We start from the raw sequence: 23,658 nt of genomic DNA, 5'->3' as shown, positions 1-23,658 counted from the left end.
AGTCCTGCTCGCACCTTCCTTCCTTCCTTCTGTTCCGCGGCTTCAGCGAGAGGCAGCGCAGCTGCGGGGCACCAACGGCGGGCGAGCCTGGAGACCCGAGGCCTCGGGCGCCTTCACGCTGGCTGGGAGCGGATAATGCTGTGAGGAGGCGCTGCGCTGGCCCACCCGGCTGGATCTGAGCGTAGCCCGCAGGGACTGCGCGCGCCCTCGGAGGCGTAGGTGCGGGGCGTCGGGTCCCGGGGCAACGACTGCGATCCTCGGGGTGCTGGTGAGTTGCTGCCTACCCACGGCTCCTTCCTCTGCTTGTCTGAGACCGTTGGACCGGTGGTCGTGGCTGCTTCCGGCGTGCGCGGGGTGCTAGGCTTGGAAACGCATAGGGAGCGAGGATACCGAGGGTATCACCTTCCAGATGGTGTCCAAAGGGAACATAAAAAACACAAGGAGCGGTCAGGACACCACGAACTGGACTCAGACATCCACCATTTGTGCCCACCACTATTCAGGGTGGGGCTGCACCCTCCGAGCTACTGACAGCCATTCTGGGCGCTTATTGCATTTTTCCATCTGAGAACAAGCGGCACATGGCTACCGCTCCCCTCCCTTCGTGAATTGCCACAGGGCTGCACATGGGTGCACCGTGCAGATGGATGGTGGTAGTACCCTCCGAGTGCCCTTTCCTTACTTTGATGGGCGGGTGGAGGGGCATTGTGGCCAGAGATCCAACCTGCAGATCGGGCAGTTGATTTTTTTTTTTTTTTTTTTGACAGTGGTTTCTGAACAGCTGAAACGTTTTCATGATTTCTTTTTTCTTCTTGAAACTAAGTGTCTTGACGCAGACAAGTATCAGACTTGTGAGGACGAATGGATCTGGCCAGTCATTTTTTTCGTTATGAATTATTATGCTCCATCCCCCTCTCGACTTTGGGAGGCATGTGTTTCATCTTATAAATAGAAAGTAGCATATTTTTTGGCAGGACCTCCTTTATACCGTACAGTCTAGGAGAGGTCAGTTTAAAAATAAATATGCACTTGAATGTTACATTACCGTAAGCCAGGCTGTGGCTGGGACAAGCTGCGTGGACAGCAGCATCAAAGCCGGGAGCGCAGCTGTGTTGAAAGGAGTAAAAGCCCCAGAGTGCAGCCCAGGCTGACAGTCAAGTAATTACATTTTGTTTAAAAAAAGAAAAAGAAAAAGTGAATTAAAATGAGGGCAGGAATAGGAATGTCAGGAGGGTATTGCAATAGGAATCTTTCCAGCCCTAGTGTATTTGGGGGAGTAGCTGCTGATTTGTGCTGACGGTGTAGGGGGTTCTAGGGAGGGCGGTGCTGGATAGGGGGAGGGAACTGAGGAATATGTTGAGGAGACAAAGATTTCCTCCCCACCCCCAGCTCTTAGGCCTCACAACATCCAAGAGTTTCTTGAGGGTGTTGCCTTTAAAAAAGAACAAAAATTAGGTGAGCTGCAGATGTCCGGATTTGAATAGCCAAGCCAGTTTTGGAGGCTTCCTTAACATCATTGCAGAGAGACAAGAGGTTTACCCTGACGCTCTGATGATGCCCCCCCACCCCAGGTGTCCCTAAGGCAATTTAAAAGACTCCTATAATGTTCTAACTTTGGAAAGATCTTTCATCTAACAACCAGAAAACTTCTTTCCTGGACAGTTCCAGAGGTCTTTTTTTGATACCACCAGTAATTTGTATGAGCTCTATTATAATAGCATTAAGAGTAAGCTACGCAGGTATATGTGGGACACAAACCCTTTCCAGAATAGATTTAAACACTCAGAGATAAGTCGGGGTAGTTGTGAAATGTTTGGCATTGAAATCAATGGTAAAGTCTATTTATATAGTCAAGGAAGGGTTGAAAGTTCTTTATTAAGTCTCCCAAAGAATGTTAGTTTCCCAATAGGCCTCACTCATTGAATGAAACACTCAGTACCAGCCTCTGGGCTCACAGATAAGAACTTTGGAGGAGAACTTTGGGAGGGTTTCTGGATCCATGGCAGTGTCAGCTTTCCAGTGGTATCATCTGCAAGAGATTTACATTATGAATTCCATGATTGGAACATGGTGCTGCGGCTGTGGCAGCAGCTACAGGCATGAAATAAGATGAGCTCCCCCTTCCCTCAAAATCTGAGCAGTGAATTTCTGTTTTGTATCCCAATGAAACATGTAAAGACAGCTAGAGTAGCAAGTGTTGCACATTTTTGTGTGTGTGCTTTTTATTGTAAATTTAAATGTGGTGTAAGATGAATAAATACAAAGTCATAAAAATTATTGCAGAAATGCTCACTTGAGCTAGTTTGTCCTATCTGCTCTCCATCTTTTCCTTTAATGTGGTGTTTTATATCCAACATGCTCACAAAAGATACTGTTTTTCACTTCTAAAATCCGTGGTATTCAACAGCATTGGGAATCAAGTTGTTTTAACCTATATCACCCAAAGATTTTTACCAGGCCATAAATTTTTCACAAGCTCCTTGCCCAGTAGCCATAACATTTACCCAGTGGGTGGAATACAATTCATAGCCTGAAAAACCTCCAGGAAGACTGCTCTGATTTTTTTAATTATTAAAATTCTTGCTTTCAGCCTGATTTCATTTAGGCCTGGCCTGATTTCTTTCTTGCCAGAATCCTGTGGACCTGTTTACTCATTGGTTGAATCAGAATTTAAATCTATTTTAAATGTAGTATGTTTGTCAGAGAACAAGTAGTGTCATTCGAAACTACTGGATTCAGCTAGCCACAAAATCTCATTTACTAAGCACTGATACCCAAGAATTCTTCTAGTATATCACACTATTCATTACTTTGGATGTTAAAGGTCCCTCGTATATGGAGCCTGCCCTAAGCACCAAGCACTCTTGTCAACCCTTTTTCTTGATTTACTCATTTATTTACAATGCTTCTGTGAAGGAGGAACTGTTAATATCTGCATTTTACAGCTGTGGGAATTGAGGACAGACCTATTATGTAGCTTGCCCCAAAGTACACTGGAAGGAACATACCTAAACATACATATGCATTTTAACAACCCCATATGTGCCCGTTTGAGTGGCTAATCTGCATGAAAGTCAGCAGCTCTTTGGGGTAAGAAGATAGGGAAACGCCCTGAGGTTAAGAAATCTGTCTGAGCCAGGCTGTCCGGACTCATATCCTAGCTCTGGTACTTACTACTTTGTGTGACTTTGGGCAAGTTACTTAGCAATTATAAAATGGGGATAATACTATTACTCTGAGGATTAAATGAGTTAAAATATAATGCACTCAGAACAGTACTGGGCCCAGAGTAGGCACAATGAAAGATTGATGCTTTTATTGATGCTGCTTTTGTTGTTTTCCTAGGTGCTTAATACTGGTGCTTTCATTTAATATTCATAACTACTCTGAGGTAGATAGTACTGTTTTTATTTTCCAGATGAGAATACAGACTCAGAAAGGTTGAGGAACTTAGCCAAGGTCACACAGCTAAGTAAGTAGCAGAATCAGGTTTGAATTCTGGTCTCTTTGAGCTTATACTAAGTACCACACCCCACCATCATGGAAGAAGGTCAGGGAAGCTATTAAGTCTGACTCTTGTTAGGGTTTTGGGCCTCTGGCAGAGAACTTATTTCACAGTGCTCTGTGTCACAGCCCAAAGGAGGATAACAGTAATTGCCAGCCTTAGGAAATACCATGTGAATAATTTGTGTTATTGAAGATGGTTCAATTCCAAGAGTGGGGCAACAGTCCTCTCCTGCAGAGGATCTAGCATCAAACCGCTAGCATTAAACACAAGTAGTTTAATTTGTACTAAAAATGAAGAGACTTACTAGGTGAAAATGTAGGATTCTGGAACACACAAGAAAGCCCTGCCACGGCCAAGAGCAAGGAATTTCAGGAGCTAGGCATGCAGTGGAGCTTAGTGTAAACCGTGTCCTTGCTTCGAAGTTCTAGAAAGTCAGGGGTGGCAGGGTCTGGATGGTAATCTCCTTGAGCCCCTGTGACCACATCCACAGTGCATGGCCCTTCAGTCCCTGGCACCGGTGACATTTAACATGTTTCGTAATGATGTTGCTCCAAGAGAGCTAAAGCAAGAGAGCTAAAGCAAGAGGCAGGGGCCACAAGTAAGCTGGGCAGAAGGCTCAGCCCTTGGCGGAAGTCGGGCCTCATTACAGTTCTGCATATGCCCCAGGCACTGCTAGATAAGCTTCTGGTATGAGAGATAGAGTTAGGAGGCCTTTGAAACCTAGTGGGATGCCCAGGATAACCCTCGGGGGACCTGCCTGGCCTCACGGCCTTTGATACTGTGGGTTTGTGATTAGCTGTGGGAAGCTGCTCAGAGACCGATCAAACCGAAGTAGAGGTTCTGGAAAGGATGGCGTGAAATAACCCAGGTTGCCTAAAAATCAAGGGCAATAGCCTTAGAGCTGTCCCCCTCCCTTCCTTCTGCCTCTACCCTTTAAACGCTACAAAAGAAAATGACACCCCACAAACCAGAATATGTAGCCAAATAGTTCTATAGCAGTAATCAGGTATGTTTCTTTCCTTTAAAAAAAAAATGGCCTTGATATACTTCTTGGCCTTGATATACTTCTTCAATGCCAAGTTGAACCAGAGTCTCATAATGATGGATGGTACCACCGGTGGAAAAACAGTTTTAAAAATTAAACCATCCAGTTTTATAATATGAGCCATAATGTTGATATTAAAAATTTACTATTTATGAGTAGCCAAGCAAACTAATGAATTGGAAAGCCGACGAGTTCCAAATCAATATTTGCTAGATCCTTATTGCTTGCCCAAGTCATGAATTAATTGCAATTTCAGAATCCTGAAATTGCAAATTTAAAATTTAGAAACACCTAGATTTTCAGTGATTTGAGTTTATTTGCATGGTTGAGAAAGTCATCATTAGCCGTCTAGCCTTTGTTCTTAGATAACACACTTGCAGTTAGCTAATACAGCAACAACCACCTAATGTGTGCCTTGATACGTCAGAACAGGATTCTTTGGGAAAGCAGTTTGCACAAGGTCCCTTGCTGCAGGACTTTTCAGAGCGTTTAATATGTCACTGTGTACAGTGAATCTCCACATGGAGATAGTGTCCGGTCTCCCAAGTCATTTTGCCCACAGAGCAGTCTGGCAGGAAACACTCCAAGAAACACTGTGCCAGAGGCCGAAGCCACACTCTGCAGTCTGCCCTACAGAGCGGAAGGAACCCAAGGGCATTTCAGAGAACCCTAGGTGTGCAGGAATGGAGCCACAAGACCGACCACCCCAGAAGATGCCGGCAAACACCATGTCGTTCCGCTATTTGATAAAATCAATGCAGAATTAAATGGAGACAGTCATAGAGAAACTGGCCTTAGCTCTGACCAAAGTTGTAACTGGCCTCAGGGTTTTTTTCTCCAGATGAGGCATTTGACCCTAGATAATTTCGTATAGTCTTTAGCTCTAGAATCCAGTGAGCTAGGACCAGTGGCACCTATTAGCATAGCAGTCTTACTGCTAATAATGTAAAACCCCGGGCTGGTAAAACAGACCAGCGCGGATCTCTGGCAGAGCAGCCTGAGCCAGCGTGGAACACGGGGGACTTCAAAGTCAGGCCTTTATTTAGACAGCTTACACGTTTGGGAATTTGTCATGTTCTGCTGACAACTTGAAGGTCATATTTGTAGACACATCATGCCAATGATAGATCACTGTATGTTTAGTTGAAAAAGACCTGTTCTGTTAAAATCCATTATAATCATTTAGGCTACACACTTTTTTTTTTTTTTCAGCGAGCAAAGGCATTTTTGATGAAATGTGGCTTTGCCATTTTGGAATGTATTTGCTTTCTTTCCCGCCTTATTTATTTATTTTTAAAAACATTTCCTGCCAAGGGTCAGTTCAGACATATAACATTGATCTTAACACAGCAGGAGGTGGGGCTCTAGGCGCTTAACCCGCCAGCGATGTCACCAGGCAGATCCCTGTCCTTCTCTTCGTAGGTTCTGTCCCCTCATCAGAAGTGGGGGAAGAGGAATGGATGAGGATGCAGAGAAAGGGCATAGATGTTCCCCAAGCTCTCTACTGGCTGTAAACTGCTGTAATTCCACTACTCTTTTTCCTTGTGTTCGAGGCGTTTCTCTAGTGTCTTGTACCTTCTCTTGTAGCTGCCTAGTTAGATTACTGGCTCCTTGAGAGTAGCCACTAAACTAGTTAATCTTGGCATTCATCTTTTTATAGTTGGGCTTAATGCAAACATGGACAATCTAGTCCTAGCCGTATTATCTGATTCTGCCTATGGCACCATCTTCTCTTAGTGCCAGGGAGCCAGAAATCGGTTTCTCTTACCTAGATGATTTAAGTCTTGTCAGAGTAAAATGATTCATTCGGAGGCTACAAAACATTCACATTCAAAGGGCGGTGCCTTTGCTGGTTTGATTCTGGTGATAATGATCATCAAAGGCACTCTGACAGGCAAGCCACCACCGGAACTTCCTCAAAGCCTTCTCGGCTGGGCAGTTGCAGCTTCCACTGCCGCTTTCTCGTGCCCTGGTGGTGACTCGGTGCCATGCGTGCACTGAGAGCACAGGCGGGGCAGCCCAGGGACTGAAGAGAACATGGGTCGTGTTTCCCAGTGCTCGCCTAGACCTCCTCAGCCATGACTGTATGAGCCGTTTGTTTGGTGTACGTCTTGATCATAAGTCTCTCCACACTGGACTGGAAGCTCTGTGAGCGCATCAGAGCTGGAGCCTCAATTCCTGGAATAGTGTCTGGCACTTCGTAGGCCCTCAGTAAATGTTTGTTGCTAATGTGAGTTAGTCAACGAGGGGCCAGATGAAGACACTCAGGAGGCTCTCCAGCGCTTCTCACTGAGTGAATCAGCTGAAGCCACATGTTCCCTGGTGAGCATCAAACTGGAAACTGTGTCTTGCTCTCGGATGACTTGAGTGAGATGTCTTCCAAAATAATGTTGATTTTTGGCCTTATGTAAGTTTAGTGGAAGTGTTTGCTCACGGGTAGATTCTGTTTTGTCTTCCTTGTGAAGAGGCCCTTAAGCTGTGGATTCACTTGAGGGGCCAGGTGGTATTTCACTTGCCAGCTTGGTGGAGTGCCACTGCCAACATATCTCATGGGTGGCATGTGGAGTAAAACAGTGACTTCGTTCCAATTCCATTTTTTTCTCCAAATGGGAAATGATGCTTCGAACCGGAACATTTGGGGGTTTCTCGCACCATATTTATAATTATTAGTTTGGGTGGCCAGATCCCAAGGTCTAAAAGCAATAAGGTTGGAAGAAATACCCACAGTGAGCTTCCCGCCTGTGTTGTTCCTTATGCAGATCTAGTTTTTTAGAGTAATTAATAATAATAATTGCCCTTTCCATTGATGGTAATAAGCTCATCGCCCAACAGAACTTTATGGGTATTGTTTTTATGTGTATTGTTATGTGTATTGTAAGAAGACACTAACCATTATTCTCTCTATAGATGAGGAAAGTGGGGCTCCCACAGAGTCACTGGCACTGCTCAGTGCCTTTAATAGCAGGAAGGATGAGAAAACATTAATGAAAAAACTGGCAAAAAGGATTTTGACACTAAAGATAGTCTTAACTTCATTAAAAAGTATTATTTTTTTTTCTTAAAATTCCTTAGAAGCTAGATGTTTCTGCAAATGTGTAGAATCACAGAATGCTAACATTTTACGATGGACAGGTCCTTACCTCAGTCCCACTCTCTCATTCTGACATGATAAAACTGAGGCCCTCAGAGTTTGAGTGAGAGAGAAAGCATGAATCCTCCTTCTTAGCCCAGTTCTCTTTCAAACTTTTTCTTCTTTTTTTAGCCAAAGAAAAGAAAGAAAACTTAACAAAAGTCCAGTCCATTCACAGATGATAGCAGGATTTCTGTAGTTAAAGAAAAGGAGGGGGTGGGTAGGGAGGTGGCACTACTTTTCTCAGTCTCGCTTTCCTTCACCAGTGTCCCAAAGGTGCCCTCCTTGAGCTCTGTGGGTTCCAGGGAACACAGTGTGAATAACCACTTTGAATAACCTCAAATACTTTGTAATATTGAGTAAAATAAATCTGAGGCACCAGTCTGTGATTCTACCATCTCTCTCTGTGTGTCCATGTAGCTTACAGGCACATACCAGGGGATGCTACTTTAAATTAGGAACATGGAATAGGGGATATTTATTACCCTGACTCCTCTCCCAGTGCAGGAATGCTTGCTTGCTTTCTCTCCCCACTCCCTTCCCGATGGAATCCCCACAGCAATCTCAGACTCACTGGGAAAGCTTCCTGTGAGGGGCCTCTCCCATTCTTCAAGCTGATTAACTAGAGTTGTTTTAGACTTCTTTCCATATGTAGCCCCACCTGGCCTTCTCATGAACCTTAATCACTCATGCACCTAGTTTTTCCTTGGGACAATACATAATCCCTTGCACCTGACAGTTTACCAAATATTTAAAGAAAATAACTATACACCCTTAAAATTTTCTTTATCTGACCAGTAACAGTGGATTGTAACTTTCCCAACTCCAGAAGTGCCATTTGTTCTCCAGGCTGGAAGAATTGCACCTGGAGATAAAGGATGCATGCACGTGTATAGGAAAGCTTAGCCCCGCCTTCTGTTGACAGAAGGAGTTATCCTCTGATTACGCTGGAGATAGGAATCCCTTCCAGTTGTGGAGATTGTTCACAGGGCAGACACAAACCATTCTAGCCCCATCTACAAGCATTTTATTGATTGACTGCTAAGACAGCATTTAAGGAGGAAATGTAAGTGGTTATTTTGGCAGCTAGAATGGTTCCCCTTCAATATTGTATTTCAGTAGGTGTTCTGGTTTTTCATTTGGAATGAAGATAATGCTTTGTGTTTGAATAGTGTTTATTGGTATGAAGATTTTCACCTTCAGCTTATGATCACCTGTGAGATAGGCAGGTTTGGGGTAATTACATCCATTTACACATGAGGTAACTGGCATCCCTATGCGTCTAGTTCTTCAAGGATCCTACAGGGCTGGTCAAAGTTTGGCCCAGTTCTTTCCTCCCTGAGGCCTAGAAGAGCAGTGAGAGCTCTATCGGCTGTTTTGTTTGCTGTGCATTCATTCATTTGATAAGTGTATTTTTTTAAGTACCTGATCTGTGTTAGTCACTCATTGATATTCAAAACAATCCTTTTCCATAGAATGTCCATTATGGTTTCTTGAATTTCCCTTGTACATCTTGGGCCAAATAATCCAAATTCCCCCTTAACTCATTTCCTTTTGAAAGGAAAGGTCTGGAGGGCTAGCTCATTGTTTCTCAGGGACCTCATTCTTTAAGAGTGACTTACATATAACTAGTGAGTCTGCATTCAGGGGAATGTATTGTCAAATTTTTCTTGAGTCTTGGCTGTCTCTCTAAGACTCTATTTGCACATTGCAGTCATGGATAGAAGTCATTTCCCTTTCAAACAGCACGTCAACAAATATTCTTTGACTTAATACAAAAGATCTGCAAGAGCCTGTAGAATTACTGTGGCTTGCATTGATAGGCTGTTAAATTCTTACCATGCATGGATAGAGAAAGGTTAAAATGTCTTACAGATGGAAAAATGAGTGAAAGCCTTTGCCACAGAGAGGCAACAATTCCTTGTTAAATTACTTGATTTTTTTTCCTGTAGGAGTCGTAGAAAGACTCCATCTTGCATTTCCAGCAGAGCAGGCAGGGTTGAAGCAGAAGAAAGTGAAGACAGTCCCGTTCAAACCTTACTTGTTCATTCATTCAACAGACATTTATTCAGTACCAACTATGAATTAAATGTAGTTGTCTCTCCCCTGAAGAAGTCAGTCTAGTGGGGGAGACAAGCACTGATTGCAGTATGATGTGATAGTTGGTAGGTTTGAGATGAAACAAGGAACTGGACGAGCTCACTTTAAGAGGCCTTGGGGGTACTGGCGGGAGATAATAGCTGCAGGGGTGGTTGGGCTGGGACCCAGATTGCTAAAGTGGGTCTCATACGCTATCTGATCTCCAGGTTGTAAGGGTGGGCCTGCCACTGAAAAGTGACAAGGTTACTAGAGCAATCTAGATGGCTCACTTTGATACAGAGTGGAAGATAAAGTGGAAGGAGATGAGGTTGGAGGCCCATAAATAGGTAAAGGGGAAAATAGCCTTGTGCAGGAGAGAGAGCACGAGGGCTGGAAGTGAGGCTGAAGCAGTCACGTGCACAAGAGGAGACATAATGATGGCACTTGATGTAGAGAATGAGGCAGGGGGAGGAGTTGGGGATGACTATTAGGTTTTGGATTTGGGTAACTTCTGCCATTTACCAAGAGAAGAGAGTACAGGAGTCATATGCTAGGGCCCACCTACTGTAATTTGCAGACCCTTGCCCAAAGGGATGGGCAGAGGGAAAACTAAAAGGGTTCATTCAATAAAATTTGAGGGCCTCTGTGTCCACAGCCCAAGAGGTTCTGTAAGTGATTTTTACCAACAGTTCTTACATGTAGCCCCTTTGCCTACCTTGTTCTTATTGAGCTCACCACCTACCGGGAGATATCGGACATATGATCACAAAACCAGAGAACAGAGAAATAATAGAAATACAAGCTCTGCAGGAGCCCTAAGAAAACCTGCAAGCAAGGCAGTACTGAGCCTAGATTTCGTGAAGTGAGTTAAGAGAATTCCTCCAGGAAGGAAGTGACTGAAGCAGTTCTTGGAGGATGTTATGAATAGTGGTTAATGAATGGTAAGAAGGTGGGCAGACAGTCCATGTAAGGAACTCAGCGTTCTGCGTTTCAGAAAGGTAAGAGGGAAGTGAAGTGTAATAGTGAGGAAAGGGAGCTATTGTCCTCTGAAAGCCATGTGGTTGTACACAGCCCCAGTGCACGTGCTTCCTCTGGGAAAAGAATTAACAGCACATAACACTATTTTCTAAGAACAGGATGTTTGTTTTTCTCCTTGAGACTCAGGAGGCTTTTATTACCTCAGAATTTTAATCTTTTGGCTTTTCTTTTACATAAAGTCAAATTCCTTTTGAGATTCTTTTTGACAAGAGCAAAAATATTGTAAAGTCCTAGTGAATTAAAATTGGAGGAGCTGGTGTCTGGGACCATTTTACTCATTCTTGGTTCCAGACAAGGTCAAGTTATCACCTCTGCCTCTCATTAACGTTGAGATCACAGTGTATTATTTCTCCTTGGTGCTGTCAGACTTCTAGACAGATAATATGGGATGGCCATTCCATTCTCAGCCGACTTCCATGGCAGTCCTCACGTTATCCAGTCCGGAGCAGTTAAGAGCACGGCCTGGAGTCCAGCCATGGCTGAAATCCTAGCTTCCCCACTCTTGGACTGATTGACCTAAGACTTAATCTAAGACTGGTTCCTAAGAGGTGTGTTTTAATACTTACTGCCTGGCCCACAGCAAGTACTCAAATGTTAACCATTACCATTCACAAGTGCAAATTCCTTAGAGAACCAGGCATTTTAAATTTGCTGCTTTCTAGAGGAGCCCCTGTAGACTTGGACAGGGGTTTGGTGCCTGGGAGCCTATCAACTCATCTCTCATGACGGAAGGTCTCACAGGGGTTATGGATGTAAACACTTCTTAACTTGGTGAAGTTCACTGTGTACCATGTGTTATGGGAGGCAGAAAGATGGGTAAGACACAGTTCACGTTCATAGAAGAGCTCTCGGCCTCGTCTGAGGGGGACATTCATTCATTCAGTGGACAAATATTTATGTACAGATATTCATGTACAAATAACACAGGGGAAGCTGCCATGGAAGTAGGTTGAGAACGGAATGGCCAGCGCCAGGTTCCAAATAAACCCACTGCTGAGAACCATGTTTCAGCTCATCCAGTGAGCATGGATGACTGTCAAGGGCCCTCGCAGGATGGGAGAATAGCATGGAAATCCCTTATCTGCTCCTTCACCCCACTAGGGAAATAGTGTATTCAAGTGTGTGCTATAAAGGCAGAGGACGAGAAACTTGGCTCTCTGTGGCAGGATGGGCCAAGTGACCATAGCCTGCATTTCTGGACACCTGTCAAACTTGGTATTTTGGATCATTTGATATTATTATTACTGATTCTGGGGTTTCCGTAAAATAATTGCTGACTTAAATATTAGGGTTTTTTTGAGAGCAACTAAGCAACATCTCAAGTTACTTTCTTTTAAGCAGAGTTTAGAAGGAATATCGTAGCTGAATATTGCTGAAAACTAGGTTCTCTTCCAAGGACAATTGATATTGTCCTTATAGCTTCACAAATCAAGTGGACCCATTAGTTATGGGAGCATGGGAGCAGTTCACGGAAATGGCCTTATTTGATTCGTATCCAGACTAGAGTGCCTACCTTGGTCATTCTGACTATCCCTAAGGCTGAATCCCATGTAAAACTAGTCATGATAAATGAGCCAGGCATTTTGAGAGAACCCATCCTCCTGCCTTGTTATATTCTAATAATAACTGCCAGGGATCAATGTCCATACTGAGTCCTCCCTAATAGCTCATTTTAATAGGGAGAAAGAGCGTAATGGCCTCTCTTCAAAAATGCAGACTTGGTACTTTGTGAGGTGGATGTTCTGTCTTCCAGTTATGCTTCTAAAAAAATCTTCCAAATAGTACAGTCAGAGCCTATAAATGTGAAGAGTGTACGCAAATTAGCACTGAGTCTCCTGTATGGTATTTGTGGGTTTCTATATAATCGGGGTTGTAAAAGAAAAATACAAGCTGTAGCGGAATAATAAACAAAGAAATCCATTTATAAATAATTGAAGGTGAAATGTATCATAGACTTTCTGAGTGGGTCTATAAAATATAGTCTACTCAGGCAACAAGTTCATTTGCATGACAACTGGGCAGCTGGGACCTGAGCTAATAGAGTTTTCGTCTTGCAGCATATAGTTCTGTCCTCAGTGTAGATGACATGGGGAAAGGATAAGAATCTAAAACCTGAAAAGTCATCTTAGTTTCTCATGCATGGGTGGAGTAAAACAGGCTGAAAATATGAAATGCATCTTCAGGATGCTGTTTACTGGGTTTTCTCTGGTTGTATTAATTTCTGTCTTAGCTTTTTATTTAAGTTCAATGTTAAATTTCTAATACTATGATTTTTCACCCTTGAATTTAATACGTATTTGTCTGACTCGGAGAAGCCCTCCCACAGAGGTTTGCAAAAGGGTTGGCAGGAGTACCCTCATTTTTGTAGTAATGTTTTAGTGTTTCTGGTACCAAAAGTTGGTTTATCATCCCTATACTGTATTAGTAAAAACACAGCCATCTTCAAATGGAAAGGCTTCTAGGGAAAGCCTGAGCATTTTCATAGGTGAATGTGACATGGGCCATAAGGAAGTAAGCAGTGATAGTGTTCCCTTACAGGAGACTCAGAATGAACAGGGCCGTGAACTTCACCCTCAGTGCACCATCTGCTGACCCCCGTGCAATCCTCATCCCATGCCTTGCTCAGCGTCACCTCCCCACCTTTCCAGAAACCTGGGTTCTCCCTTGGAGAAGCCCAAATCTGTTTCCCTGCAGCTTCTGCCTAGTAACCCTAAGCCTTCTCAGAGCCAGTTAACACCTTTTCCATTACAGTTAAACTAACCCTTCAGATCCCAAAGCTTTGTATTTCCTCAGTATATGGGTTTTCTTTAAGCTGCTCAACTTCTTCAGCTTCTCACGTGTGACTGAGTTCCTAGTACCCCCACCCTTCCCCCCCGCCCCGCCTTGGACTACTCAGAACATGTAGGAACATGTTACAGGTAGCCTTTATCCCCTCTAAAGTGGGGGGGCCAGGGTCAAATGCCATTCTCTGGGCTTATCACAGTGGAATTGTCTTCTTGTTGGCAGCAGAGAGGGTTGGGAGTTTGGAGGTGGTGGAGGGCTCCTGGCTGAGTCATCGTCCTTCCCAGGGACTCTTGGTTTATACAGGAGGGATAATTGAGTATTTTTGCTTGGGGCCCCCATAGTGCAGTGGTGCTGTGTCGGGTGGTAGGAAGATGGGCACACTGATAGACCGCCGAGGCAAAGTGAAAGCTGCTCAGAGCTAGGATATCCTTGCTAGGCTATGGAAGGATGTGCCAGCTTAGCAAGCAAGGGGAAGTCCCGTGCAGGCTCACTTCCTGAAAGCAGAAGAAAGGCAAAGGGCCGCGGGTCCCTCAAACAGTTACAACCCCTCCCTCCACCTGCCCCTGTTTTTATACGTGTGTGTTTCAAATTAGCATTACAACCTATTTTGCAGTATGAAAGATATTTTTCATCCTCTCTCCACTAAGAATCTAAAAACTATTAGTAGACAAACCAAACATTCCTTTCTTAAAATAAATGGAATTTTTAAAAAATCTCAACCTTTTTGTTCATTTTTAGAGCCCTGTGAGTTGCCAAAAAAGTCAACTCTAAGTAATTGAGGAACTGAGTTTTTGATGTGTCACTTTGTCATAACCTCTTGTTTTTCCCCACCTCCTGGCCACCGCCCTGTTCTGGTCTTTTCAGTGAATGACAAGGAAATGGAACAAGGGTCCACTTGCATTTTTCCTATGTTGAATTAGTATTGCTGTGGTGATTTCTCTTATGAACACTGTCACTTATGCTTAAATCAGTAACAAATAAGAAACTAGAATTGTCTAGCCTAGTGCAGGAATGGCCCCTGGGCACTTTTTCTTATCCAAACCATGGCTTTAACTTCCTCTCCAGCCCTTGTGTGTCTTAGAATCCTTGGATTTCTCACCAATTCATGTAAGTGGGATCCTATGCATTTGCAGCTGGACTCCCTGCCGGTACATGTGCTGGACATTCTTTCTGACCTTGACAAAGGGTGACAAACAACTGACTGCGGAGCTGAACCCTTTTGTTGGCAAATCTGTCCTCTTCAGTGCCCAGGAACTGGGACCTCTGTGTATAGAAGAATCTAATTTCCCAGATGAATATTATCTCTAGTGTCATCTAAGGGGGGAGAAAGAGGAGCGAGTAGTGATCCAAGAACTCAGAGAAAGGGATTAGCGACAGTGGAGTTTACATTTCAAGGTCAAGGGGAGGGTTTTTGAGAAAGGGCTACACACACGATAGGAAAATTTTTTTTCCTCCTTTCTTCCTTCCCTTTTTTTTTTTTGGATTTGAGAGAGTGGGAGTAGAGGGAAAGATGGCAACACAAGGAAGCTGGAAATCAGGAGAGGCCCAAGTGTGGGCGGGCAACCCTCAGGTGGTGCAGTGCCTGGTCTTCAATGAGGAGGTAGAGTCCTGCCTGATACACAAAAGCTAGAAATTCTCTTCATTTGGAATTTGCAAAACACCCACAGGGGCTCACTGACCAGTTCTACTCTAAGAATTCATTTCTGGCCTATCGGCCCTTCCAGTTTAGCTCTTCCTTTCCTCTTCTCCCACCGCCAGCCCATGACAAGAACTCCCTGCTTCCTTGTGGGCAGAGAGTAAAGCTTTTGGATGTCCCCTTGATTCAGGCTTTTCCACTCTGATTGGTCAGCCACCAGCGAACTCCTGGAGCCCAAATCTCCTTTTCTGAAAACGGTGAGGAGGGACAGGATTTCGTGTTGTGGCATTTAGGACCATCCCACCCTAAAATGTTGCCTCACTGGGTCACTAGCCCCCACCCCCACCCCAAACAAGGAGCTAGCTGTATACCTGAGCTCCAGTACCTCCAAATACCTATGCTTCCCTCCACGGGTACACCCTGCTGTGGCCTTTCCTCCAGTGTCCTTGTGTCAGTAACTCAGGTTCAATAGGCTTTTCTGGACCTATGGATAAAATTGGCTCTATAAGAAGCCTAAGCAACCCATTTATTTATCTTTTTTTAAACTAGCTAATTCATAATTCGTTCGGGAATCCAAAATCATAAAAGGATACAGTGACAAGTTTCTCTTTCACCCTTGTCTGCTTCTATCCACTTTCTCTCCTTGTGGACAGTCAATATTACTTCTTGTATCTGCTTGCAGAGGTGTTTTATAGACATAGAAGGCAATACAAATGTATATACACACTTTTGCACCTATCTTTTATTTTCTTTGAAGCTCTTTCTATATCTGCATATAAAGAGCTGCTTCATCCTTTGTTTTAGGCCTGTGTGATACTCTTTTGTATGGACTCACCTTATATCACCAGTCCTCCATCAGTGGGACAATTAGGTTATTTCCAACTGTTATAAGCTGTTATAAACTGGGCTGGATTGACAACCTTGTCCACATATGATTTCCTATACACGTAAGTTGGATAAATCTCTGTAAGTGGAATTTCAGGGCCAAAGGCATGTGCTTTGCAGTTTTGATAGACATTGCAAAACTGCCTTGCGTTAGACCTGCTGGTGCTTATTACCTATGCTGTCAGTGTATGCAAGGCCCGTCCCCAGCCCTTATCAACCCAGTGTGTTATCACACATTTGTATCTTAAACGGGCTTTACAATGCATCCCCTTCCTAATTTGGGAACTGACTGAATTCCCAGGGAATAGGCTCATCAAGTGTCAAGACCTCAAACTCTGGAGCCCCACCACTTGGTTTAGTGCCTGGATGCCATGCAGCCTTGGCAAAGTGACTCAACATCTGTGCCTCAGTGCCTCATCTGTAAAAAGGGGATATTAATAGTAGCAGCCTCATGTGTTCTTGTGAATGAGCTAGTACATGTCAAAGGTTGGAATAGTGCCTAGTATGTAGAGACATTCTCAATAAACATTTACTGTTATATTCAGTGTTGGTGATTCCCAGGAGACACACACGTCCCTCTCCACCAGCCACTTGGTCACCAGTGGAGAAACTGCCCATTCAGTCTCTGCATTAGCGATGGCAGATAAGATGTTGAAAGAGCAGGCAGCCTGGGAAGGAAACAGCATGGCTGCCCACTAGATAATAGCTAGGGAGCCTGGAATATTCGGAAAGGAGGGGAGGAAGCAGTGTAGGAAATCATCGGTATTAGATTGTCTCTGCTGGGATCCAGCATGGTTGGCCCCGAGCTAGAGGAAAAAAGATAACAGATAAGATAGAGGGATGGGGTCAGAGCTCTCAGTTATTTCTCCCACATCCCATCATCCCGTCACAAACATCAACTCGCCTAAACTTGTAAAACTGACGTTTTTGCCCCAAATTCCTTAAAAAAAAAAAAAAGAAACTTGCAATGTGTTTAGGAGCTCTTAGCACTGGCAATAGTAGAAGTTCAAGATAAATTGTTTCCAAAGTCCTAGAAGCCTACGTCCCTGTCATGCAGTAAATACTATGTAAATATTTGTAGAAAGAAAGAAAAATGCCTTTTAAGGTATGTTCTTTCCGCTCCCTCACTGCCAGCAGCTTATCGAGCCTACATTCACTAACCCTTTTCTTACTTTTTTTTCCTGTATTTTTTCACTTCCCTGCCACCCTTGGGTCCACACCACTGACCTAAAACCCACTTTCTACCAGGCTGAACGAGCCTCTGGCAAGGGGCCAGCAGAGCCCAAGGCTGTGGCCCTGGCCATGGCTATGGCCCGACAGGGAGTGAGGATGGGGTGTTCGTTCCTCGCTGAGCCTTCCAAGTGCAGCAAGCGTCTCCTGTCCCTCTCCTCACTTTTCCTCCCCAGCAGCCTGTCATTCAAGGAAAAGGTGAATATGAGTGATCCAGTCAGAGGGACAGAGAACTGCACTCTGGCTATTACTTCATGGTTTTTTTATTTTTTTAATGTGAAATGGCCTGCCTCGGTTTCTGGCCTTGCATAACCCTGGCTTCACCAGCTGACCACAGGCAGCCCTTGCATGCCCTTGAGTGGTGGCAGAAACACTGTATCTTTCCATGCAAGCTGCCCTCCTGGCTGTGTGTGTGAGGACACCACTCCAGTAGGCAGCTGTCCCACAGGGCTGTCCCCATCTCCTGCAGGCAGTGCCCCAGCTGCTCCTGCAGGCACTCATTGTGCTGTGCCCAGAAGGGCAGGAGGGCAACGCCAGCCACCCCTGTTGGCAGCGGCCCTCGCCTGTTGTGCACTTACAGGGGAAGGAAGTTCTGATGTTGAAGAAGGAAGACCCAGGATTTAAACTTTTGTTACTGCTACAAAACCCAAATGAGAGTTAAAACTATGCGAGACAATGTCTTCCTATGACTGGGTTTTCCATCTTCTTGCTTTGTAGCAAGCGTCTCTTTTAGTAACACTGTCTCCATGCATTTCTAACCTGAAGTGGGAAAGCAGACCCCTGGGGCCTCGCCATGTGGCCACAAGAGCAGCACTTCCAGGAGGTGGAGCCAATGCCTTGGTCGGAACTAAAGAGAAATGGAGAGAGACGGTGATTGTGGGGTCCTGCTTGTCACCGTTGAGGGTGGCCCACTCTGGGTACAAACGCTCTCATGCTGCCTCGGCCTCCTGCCCAAGCCCACAGCCAGAGTGGGCTGGGTCCCTCCAGCTCATCATTGTCTGCCTTCACAGGTCTGGGTGCAAGTGGCTTCTCCAGCAGAGCCCGTCGTCACCTTGCCCGTGGGTGCTGGAGCAGTCCTCACCACCTGCCACAGGGAAATGCATTTAAAACTCTTGCTGAAAGGAAGGAAATATGGGGCAAATGTAGCCAGCCTCCAGCTGCTGCAAAGCAAATGTGGCTCTCTTCAAGCCGCCATCTAACCCCCCCCTCGGAGCATTTATTTATTTATTTGCTCTGTGGCCAGGGAGAGGTCGCAGCAAAGCCATTGCAGGAATTCCCACAGTGGGAGAGGTTTTAGCTACTCCGTGTCCGCTGATGTGGCTAAAGAACTGGAGGGTTATTTTCAAGAGATGAAGAGCTTCTCATCGGTAAACTGAGAGCCCCCAAATCTTCCTGTAGCTCATCATTTCTAATTGTGTCATGTAGCCTGTGCAGGGAGGCTGTTAGTTTTCTGTGCTGGTAACAAATTACCACCAACTTAGTGGCTTACAATAATATCCATTTAATGTCTCACAGTTTCTGTGGGTCAGGAGTGCGAGCAGGGCTGAGCTCCATGATATCAGGCTGTGAACTGGGTGTTGGAGCTGCAGTCTCATCAGAGGCTTGACTGGGGAGAGATCCACTTCCAGCTTCCCTCAGGTTGTTGGCAGAATTCATCTCAGTAGGCTCTTTCAACATGGCAGCTTCCCTGTTCAAAACCAGTAAAGGGAGTCCCCCTCCAGCCTGCTGAGATGGAATCTTTTAAATGTAACCTCATCAAGGTGCTGCATACCATGACCTTTACCATGGTCTGTTGGTTAGAAGTAAGTCACAGGTTCCACTTACAGAAGCTTTAGTACCAGGAGGCAGGGTTGCCAGGAATTCTGCCTCCCACAGGGAGAGGAGGATACAAGTTTATGAGTAAGTGTTTCAAAAGTATTCTCAAGTGAAGACCCAACCTATTGTGTTCAATCACATTTTTTTCTTGAAGCAAATTTGTTCTTCCATCTCAGTATGCTTCCAAATCCTGACATTCTGTACAGCCCAGTTCTCTCTGCCATAACTTGATTCCAGCTCTGGCTCTTTTCATTAACTGGCTGTATGTTATTGAGAAAGGGTGTTTGTTTGTTTTTTTGTTTTGTTTTGTTTTTAATTGTTATTACTATCTTTTTGCCTCCTGAATCTCAGTTTTCCCATCTGTAAGAATGCATTTCACTAAGATTTTGTTGAACACTAGCATATAATAGTCACTCTCACTTAGTAAATGACATTTTCTGCCCCTTCCCTTATCAGACTATTCATTTTATTGCATAAGTTGTATTTATCTATAAAACTGAGTAATACAATATTATTAGTCTTGCCAGTGTGAATGCTGAAGCAAGACAGAAAAAATATTTTACAACAAATCCAGTTGTATGTGTCAGGAGCTGAAATCACTCTGGTCATGTGTGGACTGCAATTCTCAAAATAGAGGAAAAGAAATAAAATCTTAGACATGTCCAGGAAATTGTGTCCATGGCCATGTTTAAAAAGTGGTGATGTTATAGATTTAGAGTTTTTTCATTTCTCTCTTTCTTTTTTTCCCTAAAGTAAGGCTAAGATTAGTGAATCTTTGTTAAGATTAAAGTTTTTGCCCTACTTAATGGAGGGAAACAACAAAATAAAGCTTGGCTTTAGATGGGACTGGTCTTGCCATTACTTCTAGGCTCTTGTGAAAAAGGGAGGCCTGAGTAAGCCCTAAAGGTTCAGCTAATTATAACCTGCTTTGGTTTCTTTTCCAGGTTTGTCCATGTTGTGGAAAGGATTAGATGTTGTAACCGGCTCTCCAGAAAACCCACTTGGCTACAACTTCAGGAAGGTCTCTCTGACCATCTCACTTCAGACCCACTTCTGAAGCTACTTGAGAAAAATGGTGTGACAGTTCCTATCAAAAAGGATTGTCAGAAACATACAAACTCTGTGAAAAAAAGTGGCCTTTTTTCCCCTCTTTCAAAAGAGACATTCTCAAATTCCAAAATGCCAGCCAAGACCCCAATTTACCTGAAAGCTGCCAATAACAAGAAAGGAAAGAAATTTAAACTGAGGGACATTTTGTCTCCCGACATGATCAGCCCTCCCCTTGGAGACTTTCGCCACACCATTCACATCGGCAAAGAGGGCCAGCACGACGTCTTTGGAGATATTTCCTTTCTTCAAGGGAACTATGAGCTTTTACCTGGAAACCAGGAGAAAGCACGCCTGGGCCAGTTTCCTGGGCATAACGAGTTCTTCCGGGCCAATAGCACCTCCGACTCTGTGTTCACAGAAACTCCCTCGCCTGTGCTCAAAAACGCCATCTCCCTCCCAACTATCGGAGGGTCCCAAGCACTCATGTTGCCCTTATTGTCACCAGTGACATTTAGTTCCAAACAGGAGTCCTTTGGGCCAGCAAAGCTGCCCCGGCTTAGCTGTGAGCCCGTCATGGAGGAAAAGTCTCCAGAGAAAAACAGTCTGTTGGAGAACGGAACGGTCCACAAGGGGGACGTCTCATGGGGCTCCAGTGGGTCAGCGTCCCAGTCCAGCCAGGGCAGGGGCAGCCACTCCTCCAGCCTCTCCGAACAGTACCCCGACTGGCCGGCGGAGGACATGTTTGACCATCCCGTCCCATGCGAGCTTGTCAAGGAAAAGACTAAATCAGAGGAGTCCCTCTCTGATCTCACGGGCTCCCTCCTCTCCCTGCAGCTGGATCTTGGGCCCTCATTTCTGGATGAGGTGCTGAATGTCATGGATAAAAACAAGTAACAGGATGTCTCCAGCAATTTTCCTTTGGAGATAAAAGGTGTGAAAAAAAGAGAGAGAGAGAGAGAAAGAAAGAAAAGAAAAGAAAAGAAAGAACCACAGTTGAAGAGAAGAGCTTCACTGGCTATATTTACAGCTGTGTAATGGGTTTTCTAAAATAATGTTCCTACAAAATATTTTTTTACCTGCTATGCCCTGTGTGCAAAGACAGTGTAAAAAAACAAACAAACAAAAAAACACCCTGTCCTGGAAAAAAGAGGAAGTGAGTTGGTCAGAACCCATTTCAACAGGCATGGCTGATGTTCAGCTCACATTTTTTGTTTGTAGACACGTAAGGAATCTGGCTCGGCCAGGATGGGCACTAGCTACAAAGGGCTGTACAAGTCACATTGAGGAACTTTGCAATATTCCAGCATTTTCTGAGCAAGAGGAAGTCAAAACTTATTTAACACCTAAGCCTTTTTTCTAGACTCTTTTCTATATTGTTTGGACTCACCATAGCAAATTCTTCAGTGTTAAAACTTTTCTCTGTTTTCACATTTGAACAAGTTTATGGGTTTGGGGGATTTTCTTGTAGCTCTTATATACCCCTATATATTATATCGATATTGCGAAATTTTGACTGTCAGCTACATGTTGGTTAAGACACAAGCAAAGTATTACTGTAACTAAGTTATTTTTAAAGTTAAAATATATTTTTATGTGCCTTTGGCTTTTTATTGCAGAGTCTACATTTTATAGATATTACATCGAATGTTGTCATTTGACTTGTTTCCATTGTAAGCCGTGTATGTGTATGTTTGGAAACGTGTATTCATACTTAGCTTTATTTTCTTTTTTCTTCATCTGTTATGCTTTTCACAGCAGCCAACAATGGATTGTAAAGTATAAAGGCACATGTTACTCATGATGCTTCTGCAGAGACTGTGGGCTACACCACGTAATTCTTCTTTGGAAATATGGGTATTTTAGTACAGTACATACTTGCATTGCATAGGTATTTCATACAACACAATAAAGAGTAAATGTTAAAATGAACTCGCTTGTTTGTAATAATAAGCAAAAACATAAAAGAATAATATTTTCTTATTATACAGCCCAGGGCTAGAAAAATTGCTTCTCTAAAGTGTACATGAACCTTTAAAATAAGGTAAGAGGTGATTTCCATCTACTCTGTAATTTTTTTTTATTATTTCCCAAAGGTTTGAAGTTCCAGAAACAGGGCCTCTCAACTTTAGGATAAATCAACATGTGGGATCAGCGTTTTATTTTGAAGTCAACACTGATGCCAACCTCTCAAAACTTGTGTCTGTGACTTTCCTCGCTTATTTTAACACACTCTTCAGCAAACTCTTGCAACCCCATTCCCATCCCTATAGGACATATTTCCATGGGGCAGGTGCCATATGGACAAGATTAAAGAGGCGAAAAAGAGGGCAGCACGTGCCCCCCCAAGGAGCCAGAGATGTGCTGAGGGTGTTGATGAAGGAAACAAGAACGGGAAATGTACACAATGATTCCTGTCCCATTGTTAACTACCCTTCCCCCTTCAAAGACAAACGCTTGTACACAATAACTTTCATTTCTCCTTGAAATAACTTCCTATTCCAAATACTTCAATGATTCTATCTCTGGGTTTGGAGTTGTAATTCTACCATCTGATCTGAAGTAACCTATGAATTGCAGGTGACACCCAGTTAGGACAACTAACGAAGTAGGAAGGGGAAACAAGTTCCCTTAGACCATTGATGTGCCTTAATTTCCCAGTCATATTTCTATCCCACAACTTTCCAGTGTTCTTTTTCTGTTGACCGCACCGTACTCACAGTTCCCAGTTCCAAATGGAGACTGCCCAGCCTCTTCTAAGTCTTGTGAGTGAGGAAGAGTCTGATGTATCTCATAATTTTTGGCTAGACACTTTCAAAACATGCCCCATTTGAATTATGATTGCTCATATTCATTCTTTCATTTTACTTTTCATCTGCAGTGTGATCTCAAGAAAGGGTAAACTAGTAGGTGAAATGATGAGGAATGTCTGTGCATTTCCTCTGCTCCTTCTGTGACATCTGGAGAACGGCTTTGCCAGCACTGAGTTTGTTGGATAGAATCTAAGCGCTAATGCATCCTTGCAGGTATTGAACCATTCAGAAGGGTTCTGAGCTCTTTCACATACAGTCTCTCCTATGAGGTATGGTTGAGATGGCAACAAACATGCCCCTATTAGAGAGGAAACCCACATCCGGCTTATGAACGGTTTTGCCGAGTCAGTTCTGTGGCAGCCCTTTTAATACCTGGTCCCTCCCCTGGGGAGCAGGTGCAGAGCTGGTTGTGGCTTTCTCCTGCAAAAGCACTTTTGACGGGCACCTGCTGAGAGCTGAATTGATGTTCTCAGCCTGTGAACTTTCTCTTACATTTAACCTAGTTTATCAAAATACTTTACTTGTTAACTCAGAATGGTAAGCCACCTGTGACCCAACAACCAGAAAAGGGACCGTACAATTTGTATAAGTAGAGACCCTACCACAGTAGGCAAGGTTTTCTCTGGACAGCAAGAGCTAACAGACAAA

General features: G+C 44.0%; 1 protein-coding gene across 1 annotated transcript; it reads left to right on the top strand.

Moving 5' to 3' along the window:
• CDC42EP3 (CDC42 effector protein 3) lies at nt 1-22,129 on the top strand. Its single transcript, XM_019742163.2, has 2 exons — nt 1-268; nt 20,095-22,129. Exon 2 carries the CDS (start codon nt 20,330-20,332, stop codon nt 21,092-21,094), a length of 765 nt encoding a protein of 254 aa, XP_019597722.1. The 5' UTR covers nt 1-268; nt 20,095-20,329; the 3' UTR covers nt 21,095-22,129.
• Nucleotides 22,130-23,658: the final 1,529 nt, after the last annotated feature.

The sequence above is a fragment of the Rhinolophus sinicus genome, linkage group LG05 (assembly GCF_036562045.2).
Source record: "Rhinolophus sinicus isolate RSC01 linkage group LG05, ASM3656204v1, whole genome shotgun sequence".
NCBI classification, from domain to species: Eukaryota; Metazoa; Chordata; class Mammalia; order Chiroptera; family Rhinolophidae; genus Rhinolophus; species Rhinolophus sinicus.
Note: the sequence above shows the minus strand (reverse complement) of the source record. Positions and strands in the feature narration are given on the sequence as shown.

Excerpts from the sequence above, each read along its gene's own strand:
- CDC42EP3 (XM_019742163.2), top strand. The coding sequence starts at position 20,330 with ATGCCAGCCAAGACCCCAATTTACCTGAAAGCTGCCAATAACAAGAAA.